This window comes from Anas acuta, chromosome 8 (assembly GCF_963932015.1).
Source record: "Anas acuta chromosome 8, bAnaAcu1.1, whole genome shotgun sequence".
In the NCBI taxonomy this organism is placed as follows: Eukaryota; Metazoa; Chordata; class Aves; order Anseriformes; family Anatidae; genus Anas; species Anas acuta.
Window position 1 is genome coordinate 25,138,771 of NC_088986.1, and position 27,804 is coordinate 25,166,574.

At 36.7% G+C, this 27,804-nt stretch overlaps 1 protein-coding gene across 1 annotated transcript; it reads right to left on the bottom strand.

The window, feature by feature from the left end:
- Window positions 1-740: 740 nt before the first annotated feature.
- ASPM (assembly factor for spindle microtubules) lies at window positions 741-27,433 on the bottom strand. The gene is made up of 25 exons (XM_068689858.1): window positions 27,092-27,433; window positions 26,168-26,311; window positions 24,088-25,450; window positions 21,901-22,002; window positions 20,972-21,118; window positions 19,590-19,835; window positions 19,366-19,433; window positions 18,690-18,831; window positions 18,481-18,611; window positions 17,778-17,953; window positions 17,532-17,677; window positions 17,368-17,453; window positions 16,378-16,596; window positions 15,279-15,492; window positions 15,056-15,192; window positions 14,840-14,968; window positions 13,255-13,449; window positions 7,963-12,450; window positions 5,155-5,301; window positions 4,281-4,472; window positions 3,661-3,853; window positions 3,355-3,509; window positions 2,330-2,506; window positions 1,032-1,204; window positions 741-955 (listed from the first exon to the last, which is right to left on the bottom strand). Exons 1-25 carry the CDS (start codon window positions 27,350-27,352, stop codon window positions 844-846), a joined length of 9,543 nt encoding a protein of 3,180 aa, XP_068545959.1. The 5' UTR covers window positions 27,353-27,433; the 3' UTR covers window positions 741-843.
- Between the last annotated feature and the right edge of the window lie 371 nt (window positions 27,434-27,804).

Sequence of the window (27,804 nt, forward strand, 5' to 3'; positions counted from 1 at the left end):
CAGACCTAATGATTCTGATTGACTTGAACAGATTGACTTATGGCTACGAGTTGATTTAGTATCAAATTTCTGCCCTTAGGAGACATAATCTCCAAACCTTGTGGGAAGATTTGCTCTAAGAAAACACAAATCCAAGGCACAATAGAACACAATTTAAGGGAGATACTGTGATGAATACTCTTCAGCTGTGACGAATACCCTTCAGCTGGATGAGAAGCATGCTTATGTGTATTGCTGGCTTCAAAGAAAGAAAGCACTCCCAGAATAACTTCCTCTTAAAGTAACAGGTGAGTTCCTGAATTCGCCCTTATAACACCCCTTTGTTCTATCCTAACCTTGTAGTGTTAAAAATATGTTCCCATGGTCACTCATGACCTCTGGAAGTTCACTAGAAAGTGAACCCAAGCCCCTGGAATCACTAGCTAGTTTCAAAATCAGACTACTTGTCCTTCTTATCTATAGCTCTCCATGTCAGACAAGCCAATATAACTGTCCCACACAAACAAATATGAAATACTTTAATCAGATGAGGAATACATTGCTATTGGTAAGACTTACAGTTGCATAAGAACAATTGCATTACTAGTGCATTACTGCACTAGGAAAACTGTCAAGAACGTATGATTTTATTGTACAATTGTTTTTGGTAGTAGTACAAAATAGGATTTCAAAAGCTGTATACAATACAAAAAAGTTGCAAAAAAGCAATCTGCAATTTGAAAAAAAAACAACAAACAATCTCAAGGGTAGATAACACATTTATTTTATTTCAAAATCATTTTGCTGCCTCCCACATACATACTGTACAAAAATGCTTTCATATATTTACTTTTTATAACTAATTTAATTTTCATAACAGGCAATGCCAAGTGTATCCATCACCATCAGAATTGCTTGGAGAGGATCTACAATTTCTTGAATGTTATCCTTCCTCAAAACCCAGTCTGGTTTAATTCTGTTGAAATAATAGTGGTTTATTAAAATAGCATGTTGCTGCTGCAAAAACTGCAGACTAATTTTTAAGTTCTTACCTTGAAACTGTTGTTGTCCTCAGAGGAATTACTGGAATAAAGGAAGTTCCATTAATTAAAGGGTTTGTCTTCTGTTTCACAAGTGTTCTCTCTGCATCCATTTTGCATTTATGAGCTGTAAGTTTATAGAGGCTTTGAATGCAAGCCACAGCTCTTGGCAAGTTTCGGATTTCCTGAGAAAAGATGAAAATAATACATAATTAATACTACAAACTTGAAATCAATTTAGATCAAGAAATCTACTTTATTCAATGAAAACTCGACATTTTTACTGTAAGCTGAACTTCTATCCACAAGTACAGTGAAACTGTTTCAAAACCAGCATACCTACTACAAATCAGTGATCTATTGCTATCAAAATATGTAACTGGAACGCCACTTGAGACCTCAGAACAATAAAAAAGCGCAGGTCATATTTTACTGATTTCTCACTTTAACCATTTTAATATGTCACTGGCGTATGTCTGCAACAAGTGATACAGAGACAAATTAGTGTATGTGCATCTTCCTATCAATGAAAGATTAACACAGTTGTCAGAGGTGACCGGATAACTTAAGTGCTCCTATCTGACGGATAAACAGATGATGCCTATTTGTAGCACAGAACACAGATTATCCTGATAACCTTGTTGAAGATTCTATCAATAAGCACAAGCAAAGGAAATGTCTTTCAAAAACAGGCTATGTCTCTGTTACAATAGAATGTATCAACACAAAGTCATGAGCAATTATATTGCGATTATATTGCCTGCTTTTATTGACTTATCTTTTATTTACTTTATCCTGTTTTTAATCTTAACTTTATCTGAAAAGCAAAAGTAAACTTGCAGAAATGGAGGGAGGGGGAGAGTTAATTAAGAAACAAATAAACTGTATCCAGTGCTAAGTAACTTGGTCCTGAGCAACTTGATCTAGAGGATGGCATCCCTGCCTATGGCAGGGGGGTTGGAACTAAATGATCTTTAAGGTCCTTTCCAACCCGAGCCATTCTATGATTACAGAAACTATTAAAAACCGTGGAAAAAAAAGTGATTGCAATAACAATCTTGCAAGGATTGCAGGATCAAAAAGTCAGTGACATATTGACTAGCTCTGAGTAATAAGGGCATACAAAACTCTAAGTAATAACTGTTTTCACCATCCTGGAACTGCATTTTGCCATTAACAGAGTTTAGTTATAATTAACATTATGGCTGTAATTGGTATTAGTAGAGAATAAAAAAACACAACACCAAAACATAAATGAAGAGCAAAATACCATTAAATCAAACTATTAAAAACAAGACACTAAGTCTTACCAAAGCTCTTTTCGAGTCCTTTGAAAGGATAGCCAACAAACAGCAAGTCTTTGTGAAAATACTTCCTCCTTTCTCTGAAATTTTGTCCCCAGCTTTTGCTCTGTACATTTGCAGTAGGTTTAGTAACGTATCTATGGAATTTTCTACTTCATAAACTGCTTGAGTAGTTCTTTCATACTGTTGTAAAAGAAAGAGACAAGAAGTCTTATATACACAGATCCTCAACATAACTTTCAGATTAGATGATAAAGCAATATCCACATTCTTCCCCTGATCAAATTTGCCACTTGTCTGGCATCCAAGTAGTAAAAATTGCTTTTGCACGTTATGCCATTGTAATGGGTTACAAAAAGCTACCCTTTTGCTCCCAACCCTCATTTAAAAATCCCCAGAACTGGATTTTACATTTAAAATAGAAAAACAAATTACAATAGGTTTAGAAAAAAATAGGAATAGATGTAGCCTGAATGTTCTTCTTATTTTCCTGAAATAAGAAAAATGTATTTGAATATAAATGTCTGTAAGTTGGATATAAGACCAAAAAATTATGTTAACAAGTTTTATAAATTTCAGAATAAGAACTCTAGATCAATCAATCCAGAGTCAATATCTACAGTATTACTACAACTTTAAGTATTTATGAAAATGATCAGCTCTGTAAGAAGTGATCTATTCTCTGACATGAATTTGGAAAAGTATCTATCTTCTTCAACATGTATGTTTTTACTTTAAGAACTTGACAGTTTATCTTTACTACAGTTACCTGTTTCTACACAATACTTGGGATATCCTAATAATGTGAACAGTTAAAAAAAATCACTATGCCCATGGAAGCATTTTCTTTTACCAAATGTAGTAATTATTTAATTTTCTTAAGAAATAACCTAATTAAAGCTCAGATTTATTTTTGCTCTTCAAAATTGTTCAGTTTGGTTTCAATTCATTCAGAAATTTTGTGGATAAATAATAACTGCAATAAAGTAGCCTACAGCTCATAGCCCTGCAAAAGAAAATATTAACATTACCTTTGAAACATTAAGTAGAACTTGAATTGAGTATCTGATCACATCCATGCATGGAACACTCCGGTTGCAACTTCGAATTAGAACAAAAATACTGAAGATTGCTCTGCTCTGGACCATATTTTCGCAACAGAGTGGGGAGAGTCTGGTAACTACCTCTATAACATAGAACATTTAAATAAGATCCTTAAGCTCAAGCAATTTATTTTCAAAATTACAGATCTTCCTCTTAAATTTAAATAGACCTTGTAAAGAAGTAAAAAAATATTATTGATTTAATATGATTCCATAATAAAACAAAACACTGACCTAGATGCTTTAATGCTGCAAGAACGTACGAAAGATGTTTGTATTTTAGAAGGTGTTCAATAGCAATTGCGGTTCTGTTGCACAGTTTTTCTTCTTCTTTGCTCTTTTCATTAGCCTTTTCCAAACGGCGCCTTAAAACTCTAGTTTTTGCTGTGTCATTACTCTTCCTCCAAGAATATCCTCTCCACAATGCCTATAGAAAAGGAATTTCATAAAGCCCCCCAAAAAGTTGTGAACAGAAGAGACAATAGAACAGAATTGCATTAGCTTTCTAAATCAACATTATATAAGTCTGATTAACTATTTAAACACTTCGGTTATTTATTTTTAAGTAAGTACCCAATAATCACGTTCAGTGTTTAATTTCCCAAATAGCACATTTGCAAAACAAAAGAACAAAAACACGAATGTATACATATCCCCACACACTTCCCAAAAGTCACCTAAAACAGTATCTGCTTAATATTACTTCATGTTTGTGCTTAATTTTGAATTGAAATTGGCTTGTCTTGTAATTTAACTGATAAATTCAACGACCAAAGTAAACATTTACATTTGTCCTCTCTTCAAAAGCCCATGAAACAAAAACTAAGAAAACTGCAGTTTTAACAGGTATTTACCTGAAATTTAATTATTCCATTGGCAAATTTTCTGTTACGTCTGCAGGCAAGAAATCTTCGTATGCTTCGTTGGATTATGGTTGCTGCATCATTTCTGCGATTTAGCCAGACTCGAATCATACGTTGCAATTGAATGATTCTTTGATAATGTCTTAGAAATCTTTTCTGTTGCATTTTTGCTCGAAACCATCTCTGTTTAAATTAAAGTAGATTTCTATTTATTTACTTAAGACTTCTCCCTAAATTCTTACTTCCCTTCCTAAACAAGCATTGGTAAAAAAAATAAAATAAAATAAAATAATAAAAAAAAAAAGCACTAAGTTAACATGGGTTTTGACCTACAGGCACTAAATATCCCTAGCATTCATCTGACCACCATGACTCAGCTGTGATCTGCCTAGTGGCTGTAATGAATGACTGCAAAATCAACTCAACTGCAGAACTCTTCCTCAGCTAGGAACAAGTAGGCACGGAATTCTGTTGTTTTTTTTTCCTCAGCTGTCTTTTAGGAAGAACCACTATTCCACTTCCTGTTTCCCTGGTCTTTTTCTTCCCCTCTATCGAGAGGGGAAATAGTGTTCTGTATGCCAAATCTTACCAAACGCTTGTCTAATTGTTTACTATTACCGCTCAACTTATCTAATACTGAACTCCTTCCATCAATGGGACTAAGCTAGTGACCACTCTGGAGACCTCCAGAGCCTGCTGAGATCCACTTTATTACATTTAGCTGGCTATAAGCAGCATTACTTAATAAACTGTAGTCTCTGTGTTTTAGCTTTATTTTCACGTACGAAGGAACTACCGTATCTTAGTGCTACAGCTCAGCTGACAAAATAGTTACACAAAAGGATTCATCCTTAATTAGACTAACCTGTATTATAAGAACAGATGAGATATGGTTTCGTGCAAGCTTTAAGGTGAGATGCATCCTATAGGCCCTTTGAATTTTAATTGCAGAGACATGATGATATGCAGCTGCTATAAAGCAAAGCAGTTTCTTCTGTTTCTGTTCTGAAATCTGTCAAGGAAAACAGAAGAACGAACATCATTAATTTTCATACCCAGAGATAACTGATCATCTATGCGAAGACCAAAGCATACAGCAAAAGTATACTTCAGCAAGATGCTGAATAATGACCGCTGAAGTCATTAGCTCAGAACTAAGTAAGATACCTTTCCTCAGTCCTGGGTCTCTCTAATCTGAACGGTAACACATAGAAATGATTGTAAATAACAACTTTAACAGATTGAAGAAAACAGTTTCATTGTAAGCATGCATGGGTGTAAAGGATCAGTTTATGGGTAAGCCAAAAAGATTTCACAAGCATTTAAAAAAAAAGTTCTTCCTTGGCAGCTAGAATTAATGCTAAAATTGCTATAGAGATATTTTACATCAAAAGTAGTTATAACGTGAAGTATACCAACCTTTTTTTCTGACTAAATAACCCCACATAAATGCTTGCAGTTTAATGATAGCTCTTCTAGTTCTGTTGTATTTCATAAATTTAAGCCTGCCTTCCTGCCAAGATCTCAGATGTTTTTGGATGATCACAGCAGCAGCTTTTTGTTGAATAATTTTTCTTCTCTCCTTAAAACATCTGTATGTATGTTTTATTCAGAAAAATAGCTAATAGGCTGCCATTTCCCTCCCAACCCTCCAAAGAATAGAAGTGAGGAAGGCACACTTGTTTTATTATCTGCCAAAAGAAAATTGTGCTCTCCAACAGGATAGTAATAACAACCTGAACAATTATGAGAGATTATTTCCCTTTCCTTCCTGATCTGGAGAAAAAAGCTCTCTTTTCATTCCAGTAATGTCCCGAAGACAAACCTGTTTCCTTTTACCTTAGGGTATAATAATTAAGAACAACACAGGAAGTCATGTAAAACTTCTTCCACAAGGAATGACAGAACATTAATTTAAAATGAAAATGACTCCCAGTACAAATCATAATTAATATAAATAACAGGGAGAAATATCTTCTCTCCTTTATCCACAAAAAACAAAGAAACAACAACAAAAAAAACAGGTCTCCTGGACATTAACTAGACAGATATTTAGCTTGCTACAGGGAGATAGAGCAACTCCCATTACTTCTTGCCAACCACACTAATGTGTTATCCCATCAGTGAGGGAAGGAAAAGAGTGTTTAATCACTTTTCCCAAAGAATGAAATATGTCTCCTCAAATTCTTTGTCAAAATGGTAGCTAGGCACCAAAATTATTCTGGATCTATTTAATGTCTTAAAAACAAGCAAACGAAAAACCCACAATACTTTGGTTATTTAAGAAGACATGAAAATATCAGAAAGTCTTAAAGAATGCAGCAATTGTACTTCTTCCATTTACCTCACTTTGTACTTAGTACCAGTTCCAACTAATGTCAACACATCAAAACAGCTTTCATTTGCATTCCAATAAAAAAAATTAAAAAATAAGCTATTAATATTTAAGTAGGTGGAAGCTAGTCAGGCCAAACAAGTTCCTCAAAAAAAAAAAAAAAAAAGGAGTTCCAATTTTAAATAGTAAAGTAAAATTAGTAAAATTTTAGCGGAAAGAAATGAAGGAAGAGAATATCACTTTTGAAATGAATGCTTCAGCAAGGAAAACCAAAACAAGAGACAGACTCATTTCTGTGCTCTGCAATACTAAAAGCTACACACCTGAAATACTGTACTTCAGAACTTAATTCTATTTTAACATATACATGGTCTATTCTGAAAGTAGTAGGACTCATTTTTTTTATTATTTTTTTTTTAATTATTAATGAGAAAAGAACAAAAGATTCGAATTTTTCAAGGTAGCACCCTTCCGCATCTACACACTGCTGCCAACAAGTTTTCCAGTTTTCGTACACCTCCAGGAGCGCCTGGACCGGAATGCTGTTTAGCTCCCTCGTCACGGCCTCTTGAAGCGCCTCTACCGATGCGTGATGCTTCCCCTTGAGCGTCGATTTTATTCTCGGGAATAGAAAAAAGTCTGGCAGGGCCAAGTCGGGGCTTTTGGGGGGCTGAGGCAGCATTGCCACCTTGTGCTGGGCAAGATACTCCACTACGTGGAAAGATGTGTGGCTCGGCGTGTTGTCATGGTGCAGCCGCCAATTGTTGACGATGGCTGGGCGGACACGAGCAATGCGTTTTCACAGTCTTGTGAGGACTTCCACGTAAAAAACTGCATTAACTGTTTGTCCAGGTGGTACAAACTCTTTGTGGATGACTCCATGTTGATCAAAAAAGCAAATGAGCGGTCATCGTCTTCCACTCTTTCCCTACCTTCTCGGAACAGCTTGTGCCACTCAAAAACACCCGATCTACCCATGGCAGCATCACCGTAGGCCTCTTTAATCATGTCATGAGTCTCTTTGCCCGTTTTACCAAGCTTTACATAAAATTTCATCATGTATCGCTGCTCCAGTAAATGCTCCATGATTCTCCATGACGAGGCGTTTCGACAGGTGTTCACAGTACAAGCGACCTGCTCTCTTCAACGGCCGACAGCTGATTTTTCCCAGTGTTCCCAATATCCCCCTCCACCGATCCTGCGTGCACAGACCACCTCTTGTCTGCCCATTCGCCCAGGAAAAAGCCAGTCCTGCTACTTTCAGAACAGACCATGTATGTTTGAAATAGTAGCACTAATCTAAAACAAACAAAACCATTATTGTACATTTTAAATTACCTGAATTTTTATTGCGCTTTCTTTCATTTTGTGAAACCTCTTCCTTTCGATGAATCCCTTGACTCTTGCCTGCACAATGATGATTTTCTTCCGGGTTTGTAAGTAAGTCGTTCTTTGGCATTTTACAATCAAACAGGATTTGTACCATCTCTGTAAGACAACTGCTGCTTTTTTATAGCTTGCATACTGTGATTTAGCTTTATACATTAAGTAATAGGCTTCTATTGTAATTACTGCTGTTTTAAGTTGAATAAATTTTCTGCGATGCACGGCCATCCAAAGAAAAGACTGAATCTTCCTTGCGGCTCGTATTTGTCTTGCTGTTTTTCTTGCTTTCATTCCACGACAGGCAGACTGAATAATTACTATTGCTTGCTTCTGAGCAGAGTATTCTGCTTTCTGTAAACGAGCCCTGTGGCATGCCCTGTACCACCTCTGAATAGCAACTATTGAATTCTGAATCAATTTATAGCGAGCCCTTGTTCTTTGGCATCGGAACGCAGACTGGATCGTTATCGCTGCTGCTTTTTTTGCAAGAAGACGCTTCCTTTCTACATACATTCGGAAAAATGATTGTATGCGTAGTGCAGCAAGATTGGTTTTATACAACTGCCTTGCTTTTTTAGCACGAAAAGAGGACTGTAGGCAAATGACGGCCTTTTTTGTTTTTGCATAGTTTTCCATGTCAGCTTCTTTTGCTACTTTGGCTCTGAACCTCTGTTGCATAACTCTGGCTGCCCAGCGCAACTGTTTATAATACCTATGCTGTACATACATTCGATAACTAGATTGTATTACAGTTGCTGAAGCATGCATAAGTTTCAGTTTCTGTCGTTCCTTAGTGCCTCTATAATATGCTTGAATAACAAGAGCAGATTTCTTCATTGTCAGATATTCCTTCTGTTGATTCTTTTGTTTAATGTAGGATCGATAGTAGTTTTGTATAGCAATAGCTGCAATTCTCATATTTTGATAGGACCTTCTCTTCCTGTGCATTTTGTAGGCTGACTGTATTGTAGTAGCTGCTAAATGCATACACTCAATACTCTTCCTCACTCTGATACCTCTGTACACAGCCTGTAGAAGAATAGTTGCTCTACGAAGACAAAGATACTCCTGAGCATGCTGCCTTGACAGAATCAAAGCTCTGTATCTTCTCTGAAAGACAAGAGTAGCTGCTTTAAGAGAGAGATACCTTTGACGTTCTCTAAAAGCTTTAAAATTTTTCTGAACAACAATAGCAGCACGGTGCTTTTCTTGAAGTAGTTTTTTTAAACGCATGTCTCGAAAAGCTTTCTGAATACAAATTACTGCTTTCTTTAATGAAGAGTAGCGCTGTACTGCAATATTCCTTAGGTTATTTGCTCGGTATCTCTTCTGTATTAGCTGGGTTGCCCACTGAACTTTTCTGTAGTGGTGGTACTGCCTGTACATTCGGTAGTTTCTCTGTATTATAAGTGCTGCCTCATGCCTTTTCTTCAAGAAGCATCTTGTTTTCATTCCTCTATAGGCAGCCTGAAGAACTAAAACAGAATTGTACTGTTTTAAGTATATTTCTCTGACACGCTTCCCTTCCCTATAAGCACGGTAACGTTGTTGTATGATTATCGAAGCAAGCCTTAGAGCTTGGTAAGAAATGTAAATTTTATGCATTTTTAATGTTGCTTGGATGACCACAGCAGCTTGATGCATCTGCTGTATTTTTTGCCTTACCACAAAGCCTCTGTAGGCAGACTGTATGGTAACAGCAGCATTAAGGAATGAGAGGTATTTTTGACGTTGAATTTTTGCTAGTTTTGTTGCTCGGTATTTTCTCTGAATTACAATAGCAGCTGTCCTAAGGGAAATAAAATGTTTTCTTTTGAGAAAAGTTCTAAATCTTCTCTGAATAACCTCAGCAGATTCTGTCATGGTTCTTAAAAGTCTTCTTGTTTTCATGCCACGGAATGCAGCCTGGAGACGAAGTGTAGCACTTCTCACGGTCATATAGTTATGAACTTGTGCATTTCTCTCCTTACAAGCACGGAACCACTGTTGAATCCGTCTAGTTGCCAGCAACAAGTTTCTGAAATCCCTTTGTCGTCTGTGCATTCGATAATACGACTGTATCATTGCTGCTGACTGGTGCATAGTTTTTAAGTCTCGTCGAACTTTCATGCCTCTACAGGCAGCCTGAAGGATAATGGCGGATTTCTTAAGCTCCAAGTACTTCTGACGCTGTACTTTACCTAAACAAAATGCTCTATGTTGTCTTTGAATTATAATTGCTGCCATTCTCATTGCCCGATATCTAATGTTTATGCGATGCATCTTAAACATGGCTTGAATACAAATAGCTGCTTGGTGCATACGGTGAATTTGTCGTCTGACTTTCATACCTCTGTAAATTGCTTGCATTTTGACTACAGCTGTTTTTAAAGATAAGTATTTTTGCTTTTGCCATTTAGCATGAATAACTGCGCGATAGTGCCTTTGAACTACTATAGCTGCAGATCTAAGTGTTACATAGTTCTTTTTCACCACATATGATCTGAAGGCTGTTTGTATGGTTGTAGCAGCTTTTCTTTGTTTCCTCAATTGTTTCCTCACAGTCATCCCACGGTAAGCAGACTGCAAGACTAATGCAGCTGCCTTTGTTTTTAGATAAAGTGCACGTTGTTGTTTTTTCATATAGTAAGCTCTAAAGTATCTCTGAATCACTAAAATTGAATGTCTTATTTTTTTAAATTGTAGTTGATTTACATGCATTCTGTAATAGGACTGAATAATAGTTGCGAGATGGTGTTCCTTTTGAATTTTTTTTCTCACCATTTTCCCCCTCCATATGGCCTGAAGACGTACTACACAGTTACGCAGCTCAATATACTCTTGCCGTTGCTTTCGGCCTATGACACTGGCTCTGTAATGTTTTTGGATAATTAGTACAGCGTGGTTCATAAGTCTGAAGGTCAATCTTTGCCTGTTTCTAGTCTTGCAAGTTCTGTACCATCTCTGAATCACAATGGAGGCCTGAATCATGGCCTGATACTTCGTTCTTGCAGCATGAGCTCGAAAAGCAGTCTGAATTTTAACAGCAGCTCTATATTCAAGTTTAAGCATTTTACGTGCTTTATAACCCCTGTACGCTGCCTGAAAGCACACGGCTGCTTTTTTAGCTTGTAAGAACTCCTGCCTCTGGCAGAGCTGTTTTTGGTATGCACGATAGTGTTTTTGAATGACAACAACAGCTCTGTAGATGATTAAATAACGTGTCCTGTCCCTTCTCATTCGGTATTGTGCCTGAAGAAATACTGCAGCATCTGTCCACTTCTGTATTTGTTTCCTGACAAGATAGCCTCGAACTACAGCTTGAATTCTTATGCAAGCATCCTTCAATTTTCTATAATCTTCTCTAAGTTGAAGAGCATATCTATGAGACCGATACCTTTGCTGGACATAAAGCGTTGCCTCCAGTAACGCACAATAATACCTACGTGCTTGTCTCATCTTTACAAAAGCTTGTATTTTCACTGTTGCATCTCTTAAGTCTTTAAATCTCTTCCGGACAATATAAGCACGATAACTTGACTGAATTTTTATCACAGATCTCAATATGTGCGCCTCTTTCCTAGCTTTGCTTCCTCTGTAGGCAGACTGTAGGACAATAGTAGCCAGACGCATCCTCTGGAAAGACAAGGCTGCTTTTTTAGAATCCACACATGCCCTATACCAAGTTTGAATTACAGAAGCAGCATTTTTCATCTCTTTGTATCTTTTTACCTGTTGGTATTTTCTCACATGTGACTGCAAGGTAGTAATGTGTTTTTTTAATTGTAAAAATCTTTGTTTCTCTTGTCTCATTCTCCATAGGGACTGAATAACACAAGCTGCTTTGGTTTGCCTGTATAGTATACGTGCATTCATGCCTCTAAAAGCAGCTTGGAGAACTACTACAGCTGCACGCTTTCGCATGTAGTTCTCTCTCTCATTTTTTCCTAATATATAAGCTCTGTAATACTGCTGAATGGTCACTATTTGTGCCCTATGCTGCTGGTAAATATGCCTAGCTATCTGACACCTGTACCAAGCCTGAATCTTGATAACGCTTTGCTTAATATGTAGATAACGTTTCAGATCTCTGTTCATCCTGTACCAAGACTGCAAGACAAGGGCAGCTCTTCTTCTTTTAGCCAGTTTTGAAGATTGCCATTTTCGGAAATAAGTCTGGAGCACTAAAGCAGCTCTAATTTTCTGCTGCATTTTGCGTTTTCTCCATCTTCTGAATGCAGACTGAATAGTAAGTGCTGAAGACTTCAAGATTTCATATCTTTGTCGATCTTCTTTTGCCAACTTAGTTGCCCGCAGATGTCTCTGAATTGTAACAGTAGCCCAAACAATTTGTTTATATGCAGAAACAGCCATTACCATCCTTCTCTTTGCTTGTATAAAGATAACATAGTATCTTAGCTGCAAATAGTTTTTCCTAGCAGAGTATCTCCTCCAATAAGCCTGCAAAAAAAAAAAAAATTTAGTATTTTATGATAGCTTAAGTCTAATCTTGACAACTACCGCCCTCAGACTTATTAAGATTTGTGTACTTCTACTTAACCTCCATGAAGATAAGCCTAGATACCTAAATAAAAAACAACGTCCAAATGCTTGAAACCTTGTTTTTTTAGCACTTTAAATTCCAGAAAACAAGCACTAAATTTGCCCTGACAACAAAAAGATTCCCTGTTAAACTATGTGATAAATCAGTGAATCTTTAAAATCCATTACAAAAAGTCCTAAGAATGTAATATATGGCTTTGGGTAACAGCTGGGAATAGTATCTTGAGAAACTACATTAACTATCAATTAATAACTACCAGCTGGTAACAAATTTTTGGCATTCTGAAAATGCTCAATGCAGGTATCATAACATTAGGTGGCCAATTATTGTCTGGCTTCTTTAATGGTGTTCAGCAGCTGTAAAGAAGCAAGCCAGAACAATCTGATTGGTCCTTACATTGCCTTGGTTATGGTCCAGTGTTTTAATATTTATGGCATATCAGCACAAAATATATACTAAGAAGGAACAAGTATAGACTTAAAAGCATATTACCCTTTCTCTCCGGAGAGAGAAAATTACCAAAACATGTCAAAAAAGGAAAAAAGTGTATTACATGTACGTTCTCGTGAAAACATCTGCTGCTGTAAGCAGAACAAATGTCCCTGAGCAGTCCTTTTTCTTGTATGTTTCAGAGAGTTTTCCTTGAATCTCACTTTATATCATATTACCTTGATGTGTAATCTCATTTTATATCATATTACCTTAATTACTGTGGCAGATTTACTTCTGGTTTCCTCCAGTTTTGAGTTTTTTAGTTTTAAAAACTTCATCCTGGCTAAGCATCTTCTCCAGTGCTTCTGGATTAACACTGCTGCATTGTTTTTCCTCAAGATACGTCGATGAGACAAGAAGTTTATTGCATGTTTTTGAATTATCCGAGCAGCTCTGTCTCTTTCCTACAAAGAGTCAATTTCCACTGAACAGTTAGGATTGCAATTTCCACCCATATTTTGATGTATTAGAATGACCATCTAAAGCAATCTTATAAAAATTAGGCTTGTTGATAACACAGTTTTTCTTTATTCTATGGCAAGAACTTTTCTTAAACAGAAAACGTTTAATTCAGCATCAAGTTTTTTTTTTGTAAAAGTGTGGTATCACCTAAATCTGCATCTTCCCACCTTGATAGTTCTTGTTGCTCTATTTTTTTTTAGCACTCCTAAGTTAACCTTTTTTAAAGCTCAATTTTAGTTCTCATTCATAAGAGTTTAAGATATCCATATTAACTGACATACCAGTGTTTTCCAGCTATACTGAAATAACCTGAGTACAAAGACGGTCACACTGGATCATGTCCATCCAGCCCAGATTTCTGTTTACATCTATCTGTGTTTTCATAATAACCCAAAGGTCATAGTAACAGACTGATAAACATCAGGGCAACAGGAAAAAGCAACTTACAGAGTTAAAACTTCAGTAAGTAGCTCGTCTTGTCAGATCCCTACTAGTAGACTATCCACATGGTAACATGGCAGAGCGTACTTGAGCACATTGCAAGATTAAATTCAAAATAATGTCTGCAAAGCTTATGTGTTTTCTTTGACATCTCCCTCAAGCACCTTTGCTATTCACTATTGAAAAACAGTTATAAAGGAAATGTTTTATCATTAACATTAAGGCTGTACACTTTTAATAAAATAAAAAAAGAAAAGAAATTTGAGATAAAAAATCCCCCCTTTATTCCACAGATTCTCAAAATATTTCACTTGAACACTGCTTGAGTTTCTAAAACATCTCAGATACAGTGATGGTGTTTATCAGCCTTAATAGTGTCATAGTTTTAAAGCCATCACAAGATCTGACATAACTACCAAAAAAAGTAAGAAAGAAAATACCATGCAACTTGACTCAAAACACTTCAGTGAAGTTCAGCACCTAAACAAAATTATTAAATCCATGTGCAGGTTTAATTTTACAAACTACAAAGAGATATTATTAGGAATTGAAAATGAACAACTCTTTGTTTCAAGGTAGCAGTGCAACAGTTTCATATTTGACTTGGAAAAAGGGTTTGAGGGGTGCCACACTTTAGTTAGAAGTTAGAAACTGAAAGAAACCCTAAAGTACAATAGTCTTTAAAGAATAATCCCCTTTAAACAAAAGTAACTACCTCTTAAATTTAGTAATTACCAAGAAGCCTATACATGTACATTTGGATAATAGTGGTGCTAAAATTAAATGTCAATATTATTCTAATAAACCTGTATACTCCAAACAATGAAGTTATATTCTTTATTTAGTTTTTCCTCAAAGTAGGAGCCACGAGATTGCAGAAGCAAAGAGTACCTGAGAAAGTTTCAGTTCCTTTTTCAGCCTGTATTTCCTCCAAGCAGACTGAATTAATCGAGCAGCTCGAGTTTCTTGCCGAAGATCTAGAAGCCTCGAACACAGAAATGATAGGTAGGTAATAACAACCTATTTAAACACAGAAAGCAGCAAGTTAAGGACTACACACAGGACAGCAGGACACATTTACTTCAACTCTAAGGGCAGCTATCTCACCTTCTCATCAGGAATTGTATTTGACATGTCTGAGTGATGAATCATTGCTGGTATGCCACCTAGGTCAGAAACTGCAGTACTGATCAGCTGAAAGTTCTTCTTTTCATTGTCCAACAATTCCTTGTACATGACTGAGGCTTTGCAAAGAGAAAATATTTGTCAGATCAGATTGGATACAAGAGAAATAGATTTAACATGAGTTTTCGTATATTAAACAACTTACTTTGGTCAAATGTTCCTTCCATAACATTTAGAGAAGTATCAGACTCTGAGGATGAGGAGGATAAGTTTAGTCCCACCATATGAGTTCTTGAGCACTCTACTGTTTGAGTTGTACGTTGACACACAGCTTCCAAAGGCACGTAACATGGATGATAATGATGAATTAAATGACACAGTACTCTACCATCTGAGAAACAGACTGTGAAATTCTCCACCTGTTTAATAAAACACAGTAAGTTACAAGTTCCTTGAATTTTTGGTACCAGTTAATTGGTATAAACTGGATATAGAATTTTTCATCTTGCACCTTTGAAAATGACCAAGTATGAATTCTGCAAATTTATTTTAGACAAAGAGAAAAAGTTACAAAATCAGTGCTTCCTTTGAACATTCACTGTACATTGGCACGTAGCTGTAAGAAATCTGCAACACGGGTGTGAACCACTATACAGTGAATCTTCAAGAGAGAGACTTAAGAAACCCAACAGAAAGCGGTATTTCTATTGAAGGATCCCCAGGAAACTTCTAGAGATAGCTTTTAAGGTCTTCAGTGCAGAAATAAGGTCTGAACTTGCATTAGTTTCAAATGTTCTATTTTGCCTGTCAGGAAAAACTATCAAGTGTGACATTACTCTGACCAGAGTCAAGTCTGAACAGGGCCTCTCTTCTTAAGAGGGAACAACCAACAACACGACCCTTTTGAATAAACACCTCTGGTGAAAAGAATCCTCCTTAGCCTAAACATTAGTTTAATGCTCACAGTTCCTACTAATGGTGAAAATTTTATGTGCAAATCTGTTTAGGATGAATACCAATTGAAAAAAAAAACAACAAAAAAAACCCTATAAACCACCTCCAACTAGAACTCCAACTATATTTTTAAAAGGCATTTTTATACATGAGATTAGCTAGAAGGGGAAATCCTTTTACTCAAATTTGTCTTCTGCAGGTACATCCACAGTAAGATGATTAATCCAAATCAGATTAAATAAAGTTGAGAAGAATGTAGGAATGTTTAAAACTAATTACCATTGGCTGTTAATACACATGAAAGAATTTGAAATTGAAGAATTGTGCTCTTTAAAGAGTAAGCATTTTACCTTTATATTGTAAAATCCACAAACAGCGTTAACCCATGCCATCAGCAGCTTCACGTTTTCACTGTAATTCTGAGGTAAGGAGCTACGACTGTTATCTTCTTGTATTCTACAACAATTTGAAAAAAGTTTGAGAGTGCCCAGTTGTGTTTTTATCTTATGTGCATTCCTTAAAAACATGATTTCTTCTTTTAACTGTTCCACATTAAGAAGAACATCCACCTATTAGGAAGAAAAAAAAAAGATTTTATTTTGCTATGCATTGTAGCAGATGAATGTATAAGTTTTATATATAGCATTTTAAAGAGAAACCACTCTCACTATCTGCCACACTGAATCAGTAGTGGTAATCTAGATTTGCCAGCATAGGTGGCAGTGGCAGCTACCAACTGCTTGAAATAAAGAACTTAAACCCACGCTCTCACTGTTTTGTGGGAAACTGTTAAAGACCAGCTTACAGAACATTTCTTCAAATTTACTGTTTTGAGATAAATGGAAAAAAGTTAAAAAGATACAGCTTCAGTATAGATAAAACAAAAAGATATAGTAAAAAAGATAGAGATTACTCTATATTTGTCTGTCAGAGTGACCTCACAAGCTGATTCGAAATTTGATTTCCCACATTCCCTTTTCAGTTAGTAAGAACTTAGCAGCATTTAGAGACCAACATTATTTTAGTCTAATTGTCAGTTCTGGTAGCATTAAGAACAGAAGCTCAAAAGTAGTGGTTTTTTTGTTTGTTTGTTTTCCCCCTCCAAAAGCTTTTATGAAGGTATACAAGAAAGAGAATAACTAAAAGGTTAAAATGTACTGTTAAGAATGTCATGTAATGTTTGCACTGCACTTCAAACATACAAAGTAGACCGTTCCACAGTTTAAAATTTGATTAGTAGAAGCCTTCACAGACAACAAATAATTGCTGAAGCACTAATGTTTTCCATTATCTTTCACTTGTAATTAGTAAGAAATGAAAAAAAAGTAATCGAGTAGTACCTGGAAAGCAAAGACAATTTTCCACAGCAGTGCTAATGTTCGTTCTCTGTGCCTGTCCACAATATCCCTACAGTCAATTGAAGCACCTATTAAATAAAACAAAGAAATGAAATGTGCACTAGTCCTACAATAGGCTTAGAATAACTCCGATTTTTAGGCCTTACCACTCTCATCCTCCAAGTGAATTCCTCGCTCTTTAAGGACATTAAGAACAATATCAACATTATGCATCTTCTGTAGACGACTTATTGCAGGAACTCTCAACTGTTTTGAAAGACTCCAGTCTTTGGTGAGAAGTTCCATTGCTCTCCTAAAAAAGGGAACGTCACAGTTTAATAGCTTAGCTAAGCTCGTATTAAGTATTATATAAAAGAAAATGAATAGTTCAAAATAATTCTTTATCAACGCACACAAGACGAATACCACATTGTAAGTCCACAGCCAGATTTGTTACAGCAAAATCAAATTCATCAAGTGGAGTTTGAATATGGCTGACACGTAGTCCCAGGAAACCAAGATGACGGGAAAGGTCACCTTCACCACTTAGGAAGCCTCGAGAAATTGCCAGCAGAATGTCTTTACTTGTCTTAAAACAAACAAACAGACACACACCTTAAATACTAATATTAAAAAAAAATAATAATCACAGTCTGTCTACACAGTACATACTGAACTAAAGGAAATTTTATTTCAGCATAGCAAAGATTTGTTAATCAAAGAGTTTCTATGACAGATGTTGCATCATCTCTTATTACAGCAGAACAAGAGAAGACAAGAAAAAAGCCTGGACTTACTTGGAGTTTAAGATCAGCTGCAGTATGCTACAGTGATATTTAAAAATATTGCAGAAGCTTAACTTCAGAGAGGAAAGCAAGTTAATGCAACATAACGGAGTCCTTTCTACAGAACCAACACCTCAAAGATTTCTTGGGAAATTTTTTCGTAACCATGAGACCATATACTGAGAATGTTCACATAGAAACATCAACAGCCAATACTTGTTAAAGAAATGCACCTAAAGGCATAAAAAACATGTGTCCTACATTCAGTCACAGAATATTCATATTACATAGAACAATATTGGACAAAGATTTCAAATCACAGCTCTCTTACCTTGAACTCTGCATCCTTGCAAAAGAGGCAAGGGTCATGGTCAATCAGTCTGGACTGTTTGGCACAATCCAGAAAGCAAACTAACAGCAGCATTTTTTTCAGTGTAAATTTTGACAAAGCTTCTTCATGGCCTAAAAAGATAGAACCCATTAAATGTCAGTTCAAAAATTAAGTGCTACAAATAGTCTATTTTTGGAAATACCCATTACCTTCTTGATAAAGGTGAGGCACAGTGGGATGTCTATATTCTGCTGCAATATCAGGGTTCCAGAGCAAGCGATTAAGAATAAATATTGCCAAGCCTGTAACATCACTATTGCTCTCCAAAGGTATCAGTTCCCCATAAACAGTCTAATATGAAGGAAAAGGGGAAAAAAGTATGACCATTAAAAATGACCCTAAACAATGTATGTGTTTGTGAATATCATTTAATACTGAAATTTTGTAATAGCAAATGTTTATTAGCCTCTAAAAATCAATTTGTTCAAAATATTGACTTAAGGATAGAAACAAAGGAAATTTTAGAATATTCTGTCTCATATAAAAACATTTGATCATCTATATTTCAGGAATCAATCAATCAGTAGTTCTCTTAAGAAAGACACATTTTCCTCTAAGAGTCAAACTGTGAACTGCTCTTCTGTTATTGGTCGGGGAGTTAATTCTCACTTTTCTTGATTGAATATTTTCTTTTTTTAATAAGGTAAATGTTTTTAAAGCAAGTCTATTATAATAAAGCAAAAGACACATAAACTCACTATAATTAAATTGAGCTTACTTGGATTAATAAAACAGAAAATATAAAGAAACCCAAAACGCTCCCTACTAGCAAGGTTGTTAGATCTCTCTAAAACTTTGATTATAGACCGCATATTCTGCACTTACCTCCAGACCTATACGCAGCCACAAAGGGTTATAAGATAAGAGCCAGTTAAGGACTTTTTGTCTCTCTCCTGCAAGAGAACATCATATAATATTACATCTAGCAAAAATTTCGTGTTATAGATAATATTCCTAACAATCGATTTTAGAGTAAATCAACTAAGCATATGAGTAAACTTTTTTCTACTTACAAGTAAAGAAAGTATGTGAATTTTTATCATTCTTACCTACATCTTTCCAGAGGTGTCTGTCTCGACGAACTATCAAACGTCGAGTTTCAATCTCAACTTCCAGCTTCTTAATAGCTTTAACCATTTCTTCAGATGTAAATAAACGGCAAGCATCACGTCGTAACTTATTCAATCTACGATGGGCAGTATAGGCTTTTAGAGATGCTTCCTCTTTTGTTGGTGCTTTAGGAACACTGGTTTTATGATGGTTCTCTTCTCCCAAGATAAGAGCAGCTGCATTTACTGTTTAAATGCACACACAAAAAGTATGCCCTTAGATCTCAAACAAAAGTAGTTTTGCCCCATCTATGTTCACAATGTTATTTTACTTCTGTGTAACAATTTTGTTCCTTGTTGAGGGATTTTTTGAAACAGCAAAAATCCCATGGCTTGCTGCAGCTGAGCAAACCAAGCTACCAGGGCGACTATGAGAAGTTCCCATGACAGTGCTCCCACATTGCACAATTGAGGAATTTAGAGAAATATTGTTGCCAGCAGCTGGCTTTGAGGACAAGGTCTATGTGACTACTAATCACAAGGGGGTTGTTTTCTTGCAGGTGGGGTTGTTTTCTTGTAGTTATTTGTCTGAGTGCTTTTGACCAATAATCTTGTGTGGTGTGAAACACTATCCACCCCTCTTAAGTTCACTATGAAAGTTAGGCTATTTGGGCAATAAAATGGAGCATGATCTGACTCTACTGGTATCTGTTGAGCTTTCGGCTGTGCTTCCTGCAACAGTTCCTCAGGAAGCTTATCGTTTGTTGCATTATATTCCTGTACCTGGCAAGACATATATTAGCCACATATTTGTTATAACAACACTTATTTCCTAAAGTAATGGGCTAATAAGGGCTGGGCTGGAAATTTAGTTCTAAAATGAATTTGACAACCTTCAGAATTTTAGGTTGAAAATAGAGAGAGAAGTATATTATTATCATTTTAATACAGCAGCAACTATAATGTTTCTCAGCAGGTGGGGATTCCCCACTCAACACCCACAGAGAGGTACTGCAGCCACAAGTTCCAGTGTGTATTCCTTGTTCCAATGCATCTTGCACAGCACCATCTCCAACATTAGAATTGCCTTTGGTTTAGTATACTCCATATTTTTTAGCCCAACTGCCACTGAAACCCATCATCAAATATTTGCTTTAAGCTTATCACAGTATTAAGTCAAAGGTTGAAAATGCATATAATATACAAAAAAATGGAAAAAAAAAAAGAAAGATGTACTCTTACAGAAAAGCATAATGCTACACAAAGTAAAATGATGAGTTGGGGTTACTGTTAAACAAGGACCCCTATTCACTAATATGAATAAGGCACCTTATGTAACATTTAAGAATATTAAAAGATAAAGTGAAAATTCTTGTCTCTACCTTGTGAGGTGTTTGTTCTTACACTGAAGTCATCAGGGGTAAGTACAAAATTTAACCACCATGTGAAACCTCGTTGTTGCTTCTCCTTCCAACGTTCATCGTAAAACATATTTTTAGCTGCAAAAGGCATTGGGTGCCTAGGAATGACTTAAAATAAATAAATAAATAAGTCTCTCCTTCTTTGATTGCTATTTAAAGAATAGCCTTTCTTGAAACACAAGATAAGCATTATATGCCTTATCGTGGAAAATATTAAAGTTTGATACTCTATTTAGCACTATAGCAGAAAAAAAAAAACAGGTCAGCTGTTAAATAAATTTTACCCACAAATCCTGCATTAAGTTATTAAAGCACTAGATCAAATACAAGAACCCATATTCTTATTATTTTTAATATCTAATATGTGTGTTTTTAATATCTAAAAATATATTTTTAAAATAGTTTTTAATGCATATCTTGGATCAAAACCAAGTCCAGTTGTATTACTGCCAGGAACAACTATTTTATAAATATATTTTTCTGATCAGATCAACTTAGTATTAATACGAGTTGCAAAATAAGTATCATTTTGGCAGGTAGTTTTCTATTCTTAGGTATTCTGTTACAGTAAAATTACCAGATGTGGAAGAAGCATTTCACTGACATCCATCAATCCCCTGGGAACACACCTGTAGTTTTTTACACTTACATGCAAAAACAGAGGAAAGGAACATTTACATTCAGCTGACTAAGTGTGGCAACCAATTTTCTTATGATGCAGACACATTATGAAAGGTATATACATTTTTCTACTAATTGTTTTTCATTGTGGGTACAACCTTCTATTTCATACTCTACTCAGTTGGGTCATCATCTACAGACAGCAGTACAGCAGTTGTGATATTCAGTTCAGTGGATATTGTTCTACTAAATACCAGAAGTCTGCCTACCTGTTTTCAATGGTTTCAAAAACGTCAGGTGAGACTGAGCCAATCCAGCAATGGGTTTATTAATTTTGTTGGCAGTTTTTGATGCTCCCTGAAGGGAAGAACCTACAAGTATTAAAACACATCAGTGACGCAGATGTCAGTGAAAGTTAACATATTAAGGTTCATATCACTTGTACAGCAAAGAACTGGAGTGATTCCCTATAAATCCCCATCAACATACTTGCGATCCCTTGATGATGGAAAAATTTAAGCAGTTTGTCTACAATACACATGGGAAAAACAGTTAAGAGCAAATAAGGACTATTGTATTCCCTGGTTCTTCCACTACACGTACTCAAATACTGCACCCTGGTCTCAGCCGAACAAGCAACAGAACACGTTAACACACAACATGCGTAAAATTTTCTGTATCCTCTAGATAGTCATAGGGTAGCCTTAGAGATAAATTGCTTACCTAAAAAAAAAAAAAAAAAAAAGTGGTCCCCTTGGTCCCCTTCATTTTGAGGTTTTTAGATTTATTATCATATCCTAGAAATACAAAGCTAATTTAATTGGTAGAAAGATTTATTAGGATATGTGAAATTGGGTATTCTGTGAACATCTGGGTAAAATGCATGGTTTTTTGGAGCTTGATTGACCTCTTCCTCCAGTTAGATTGCATGCTACATTGATGTTCATTTTATAGCAGCCTGAGTGTATTACCTTAGGCATCGAGGTATTAGCTGATAAGTTTTATCTACCACCTAGTGGTAGAAGGACTTAAAACACAGGTAAAAAATAGATACACACTTTCTAATTCTCAACACATGAAAACATATACTTAATGCAAACACTTTATGCTGATGTCAAATGAAGACTAAAAAATGCATGCTTTTGCAAATGGTCAGTGGTTGCTGTCTGATACCCACTAACAAGACGCTATTTCAGATGAAAAAAATGTAAGAGATCATAAATGACAGGTTGCACTCATGCTTAGCTTTTTTCATGCTTATTCCAGTCTCTCACACAAATCTAATAGCTTTTTAATAATGTTTTGAGTGCTTTTAAGTTGGATTTCAGGTGGATTACCCTAAGGATGGATATTTCAAAGCTAATTTTCAGGCTTCACAAAGAAAAATCACATTCCACTACTACAAGCAGCACCTACTGCATTGTCTCCAAAAGCAATTAAAATACCAAGACATTTTTTGGAAGAAAAATTGCTACAAATAGAGTATAATTCAAAGCTGTTATCAGTTTTGCATTTTACAGCCAGGATCAAGAGACACCTAAGAAATGTTAGGCTCTCAGAATACTTTCCTGTCCAGCCCACCTACCTTTATGCAAATGGAGGAACAGAAATAATCTGGTATATAATACTGCTTTTCCTGGTGGACACAGACCTAGTGAGTTTTTATGTACACTGTCTTAAAAAGCCTGAACTCAAGGCTGAAAATCAAATCTAGATAGAATAGATCATCTGAAGAACTGAAGAAAGCAGCACATGCTATTTTAATCTGAAAGCCATAATAATTTTTCCTGGTAGTTATATTGCAGGGATTGCATGAAGATTCAGGAAACAGAGTGCTTCCTTCAGGTAGTGACACACATTCTTCTTGTATTCCAAAGCACAACTGGGAGTGGAACATTTTGAAACCCAAAGAATGTTGAAATACAAGAAGTCAACTTACTTTGCTGCTTGAAGGTCAAAACATCAGCAAACTGTAAAGACAGAAAGATCTACACAAGACCAATACCAGACTAATTATAAAAAGAAAAAAAAAAAAAAACAAAAAAAAACAGGCAGCATGAATAAGACTCAGAAACAACATATTTGAAAATACACAACAACAGCTGTGAATTCAAATATGCACAATGGTAAATGTACACGTGACAGAAATCACTTCTAAAGTGATCAAGTTTCCTGTAAATTTGAATTACTCTACCCAGGAACTGATACTTTTCCTGTTGCTGTCGTTGCCAAGGTTTACAAAAGAATTGAATAAATTTTAAGCCAATTACATAACCAAAACTCTGATCTAGTTTTCAACCTTGTAAAATGCAGGTAATATCTAAAAAAGAAAATGCAAAAACCCATATTTCAGTGAGATGAAATATCCTTGACTGCTGCTAGACAGTTCAGTTTGCTATACAAATTTCATAATCAAAAGCATGTTTCCAAAAGGTGTAAATGAAGATACTACTCACCAGCTTTCTTTTTCAGCCCTACTCTCCCTTGGTTTGTAGGTTTGAAGGCAGATGTTGTCACAGATGTGTGTGTTTTATTTTTATTGTACATGCTAGTTAGAGTTCTTTTTCTTTCCACTTCTTCCACATACACTGGGCCTGTAACTCTATTTTTTTCTATATTTATTTCGCTTTTCCTCTTACGACACAAAGAAGTTGATCCAGTAGTAGGCTGTGAACTTATTTTTTCATTGTGACACTTATTTCCAGCTGAAACTGGATCTGTAACTGGAAGGTGTTTCGATATTTCTACCTTTGTATATACAGGCACCACATTTTCACAATCCTTTATTGCTCTATTAAGGCATTTTTTAGATTTTGGCTGGAGAGTTTCCATTCTTCTTCCTTCACCAGCATCAGGCTTCTTTTTGATGACTGTGGCAGAAAGAATTGATCGCTTTTTTGTTTGCTCTGCTTGAGAATTGGATGTCTGGAGCTCCTCTGTAGAAGGAAATTTTGACTGATTTTCTTTGGGTTTGCTATAATGAAGTACCTGTGATTCTACGTTGTGTGTCTCAAAGGCTTCATTTAACATGTAGTTTACGTGGACTTGTGTTTTTGTCTCTCCGTCTCCATTTTTATTCCATTTTGGGGGCAAAAATCTCTTCACGACATAAGTTCCCATAGCAGAAGATATTAAAGCCGTCTCAGGTTTAGGAGTCTTTGGTTGTACATGTGCTAAGCTGTCTTTCACAAACTGATCAGGTGACAGAATTGGAACACACTGCTCTGTTGTATCTACATCAACATGATGACGGTCATTCACAAAAGAATCTGGACTTAAAATTCTCCTTGTACCTAAAATGGGCACAGATGCCAAATGTTCTGGAATGCAAACATGTGAGATTTTACAATTAAGAATTGCTTCATTATTTGAATTTAGTGTTTTTTCTAATCCAGTAAAATTGTATGCACTTTCAGATTTCAATTCATCATGGTTATCAACAGATTTATTGATACTATAGAAGTCTATTTCAGGCAGTAACTTCTCACATACAGCAGAAGCAATATCTGAGAAAGTAGTTGATCTTCTCATTGAAACTGGTGTGTAAGCAGTATTAGGACATTGCTGTAGCACAGGTGAAATCGGAGATAAAGGCAATTTATTTTCTGAGCCAATAAGAGAGTCATTTCCTGGGGATGTACTGTTTTCCACTGTGTTCTGATTTTCACATGACTGAAGTGGGCTCCTTAGTCTCTCTACCTTCTGAGAAACTTCAAAGGTTTCATTAACATGTTTAACTTCTGGATTTCTTTTTTTAACTTTTATTGACGCCGATGTTTCTGCAATGTTGTTCTTTTTCATAGTTTCCCAGAGACTCTTCTGAAAAGGAACCATAAAGAAAGTGTAGTATGCTAACTTTCTACATATGTTTGTGTAAAAGCAAACATTATATATAGGATTATACAATAATAGTAAATATATATAATAATATTATACATATTGTATTATACACTATATACAATAATATATATAGGAATATTATTACATATATAAGAATACATTCCTATATACATATATAGGAATAGGATGTCCACAGAAGCTGTGAAATCTCCCTCATTGCAAACACTCAAAGCTTGACTGGGCAATGCCTTGGATGAGGTAGTCTAAAGTTCTTTCAGCAGAAGGCTGGATAAGACAATTTCCAGACACCACTTCAAATCAAAAGCTTTCTGTGATTGCCATAAACTGGAACAAATATCAAAACACATCACAGGACTAAGCATCACAATAAAATTAATACCTAGTATATCAAGAAAAGAAGGTAAAACCAATACACTTAGTCCAAAACTCACTATAACTTATTTCCATGACTGATTGTTTTCGTGTGTGTATCAAGTTTTATTCTCTAAGCAATATAATGCACCAGTATCTATTTTCCCAGCCTGCTGGAAAAAAGTTTAAATGTAACGGACTCTCCCACAAACAACATTTATCCATTTTTAATTCTCCTGCACTGATCTTTTTAACTAATAAAAACAGTACGTTTCAACTATGCCAAAATAATAAAATTAGTTCAGACAATAAAAACATACTCACTTTTTTCTTCACAGGCTGTTCAGCAACACCTAAGAGCACAGCTTGATGCTTTATGATGCCATTAATAACAAATGTTATCAGTTCTCTGACCTTGCCCTCTTCTAATGGTGTCCACGTTACAGAAACAGAGATGGTTTGTCCTGACTAATGGAGAGAAATAAATGTTTAATACATAGCACTTACGTAAGTTTTTCTAACATCCAAGATAGAGCATTCAAATCCAATGAAAACCAGTACACAGAAGGAATGCATATTTTGACATCATGAAGTGACAAATGATTACTAAACGTCAGCTTTGCCCCAGTATATGTAAATACAAGCAGACTTCAAAATAAATAAATAAATAAACATGGAAGCCGTGGAGCCCTGGGCCAGATCTGTGTTACAGTTCTTCATCCAGTGACCTACCAGATCACTTCAGCACCCTGCTGATCTCAGTACTAACTGACCAACTGTTGTATTTGCGGTCACACCACAGACAAATTCAAAGGGCGTGACAGCGACCTGTCTTTTGAGCATCTGAATGAGGAGTTCCGCCTCTGGGCAAGTCCATTTCACGATGACATAATCCAGCGTGTGCTTTGGCAAGTTCTACTGCACACAACCCCTAATATTTATTAATTACCAGGGGAAGTAGCTACCCAAACACCACAGGGTGAGGGTCCAGCCTGCTTTTTAAGCCCCGCTTTGCGAGCAACCTGCGGGGAGCCCCCCCAAGCTCCCAGGTCCCAGCCCCTCATAACTGCCCACCACAAGTCAGCACGGGCTCCATCAGCCGTGCCTAAGGTTTCCTTCCGAACCGCATGCATTTACTCCTAATTTTCGCCCCCCCCTCCCCTCCTCCCCTTTTTACGACGAGCCCCTCGGCTTTCCCCTCGGGGGAGGGGGCCCCGAAGCCGCCTCGCCTCGCCTCACGCCCGGTACCTGCAATGAGAAGCGGCGGCACCCGATGCTGAAGCCCCGGGCGGGCGGCGGGACGCGCTCCACCACCACCTCGACATCTTCCGCGTTGGGGTTATGGATGCCCAGCAACCGCGTGCGGGAGGCGCCGACACGCAGGCTGCCGAAACTCAGGTGGGGCGGCCGGGAGAAGTGGCTGAGCACCAGCACGGCGGGGTCCTCCTCATCTTCGGACCAGCGCCGCCTGCGAGGCTTGGCCGCGCAGTTCAGGTCCCAGGCAGCCATGGCCGGAGCCCCCCGCGGCTGCAGGAGCAGCAGCGCCCTGAGTGCCAACGGCCGCGCCTCCGCCCCCGCTTCAAACCCGGCGCCTCCGCCCCCGCCTCGCTGCGCCGCCAATGGGCGCGGGGCGTTTGGTTCAAACCGCCCGGCACCGCCCTGAGGCGGCGGCGGGGCCCGGCCCGCGGCGCTGCTCAAAAAATAAAAATAAATAAGCGTACAAATAAAGGTGGGCTCAGCTCGGTGCTGCCACCTCTTCCCCATCTCAAAGAAAAAAAAAATTATAAGAAAATCACTTGAAGGTGTGAGATATGTTCATCTGATTGGTGTCAGTATGGCCTTCTGTCTTATGTACCCTTGTATAACCACAAGTCTAAGAAAAACAGAGTGGTTAATGTATATAGCTCTTGTATCTTGCAAAGGAATGCTTTAGCAATTCGTGTCAATAGAGAGCTTGAAGG

Bases quoted from the DNA above. Each gene is read 5' to 3' on its own strand.
- ASPM (XM_068689858.1), bottom strand. From the start codon at position 27,352: ATGGCTGCCTGGGACCTGAACTGCGCGGCCAAGCCTCGCAGGCGGCGC. The intron at 21,119-21,900 runs GTAGGCAGACTT...ATTTATTTTAAG, and splicing joins TTTGAAACCATTGAAAACAG to TCATTCCTAGGCACCCAATG. The intron at 3,510-3,660 runs GTCAGTGTTTTG...TCTATGTTATAG, and splicing joins TGCAGCATTAAAGCATCTAG to AGGTAGTTACCAGACTCTCC.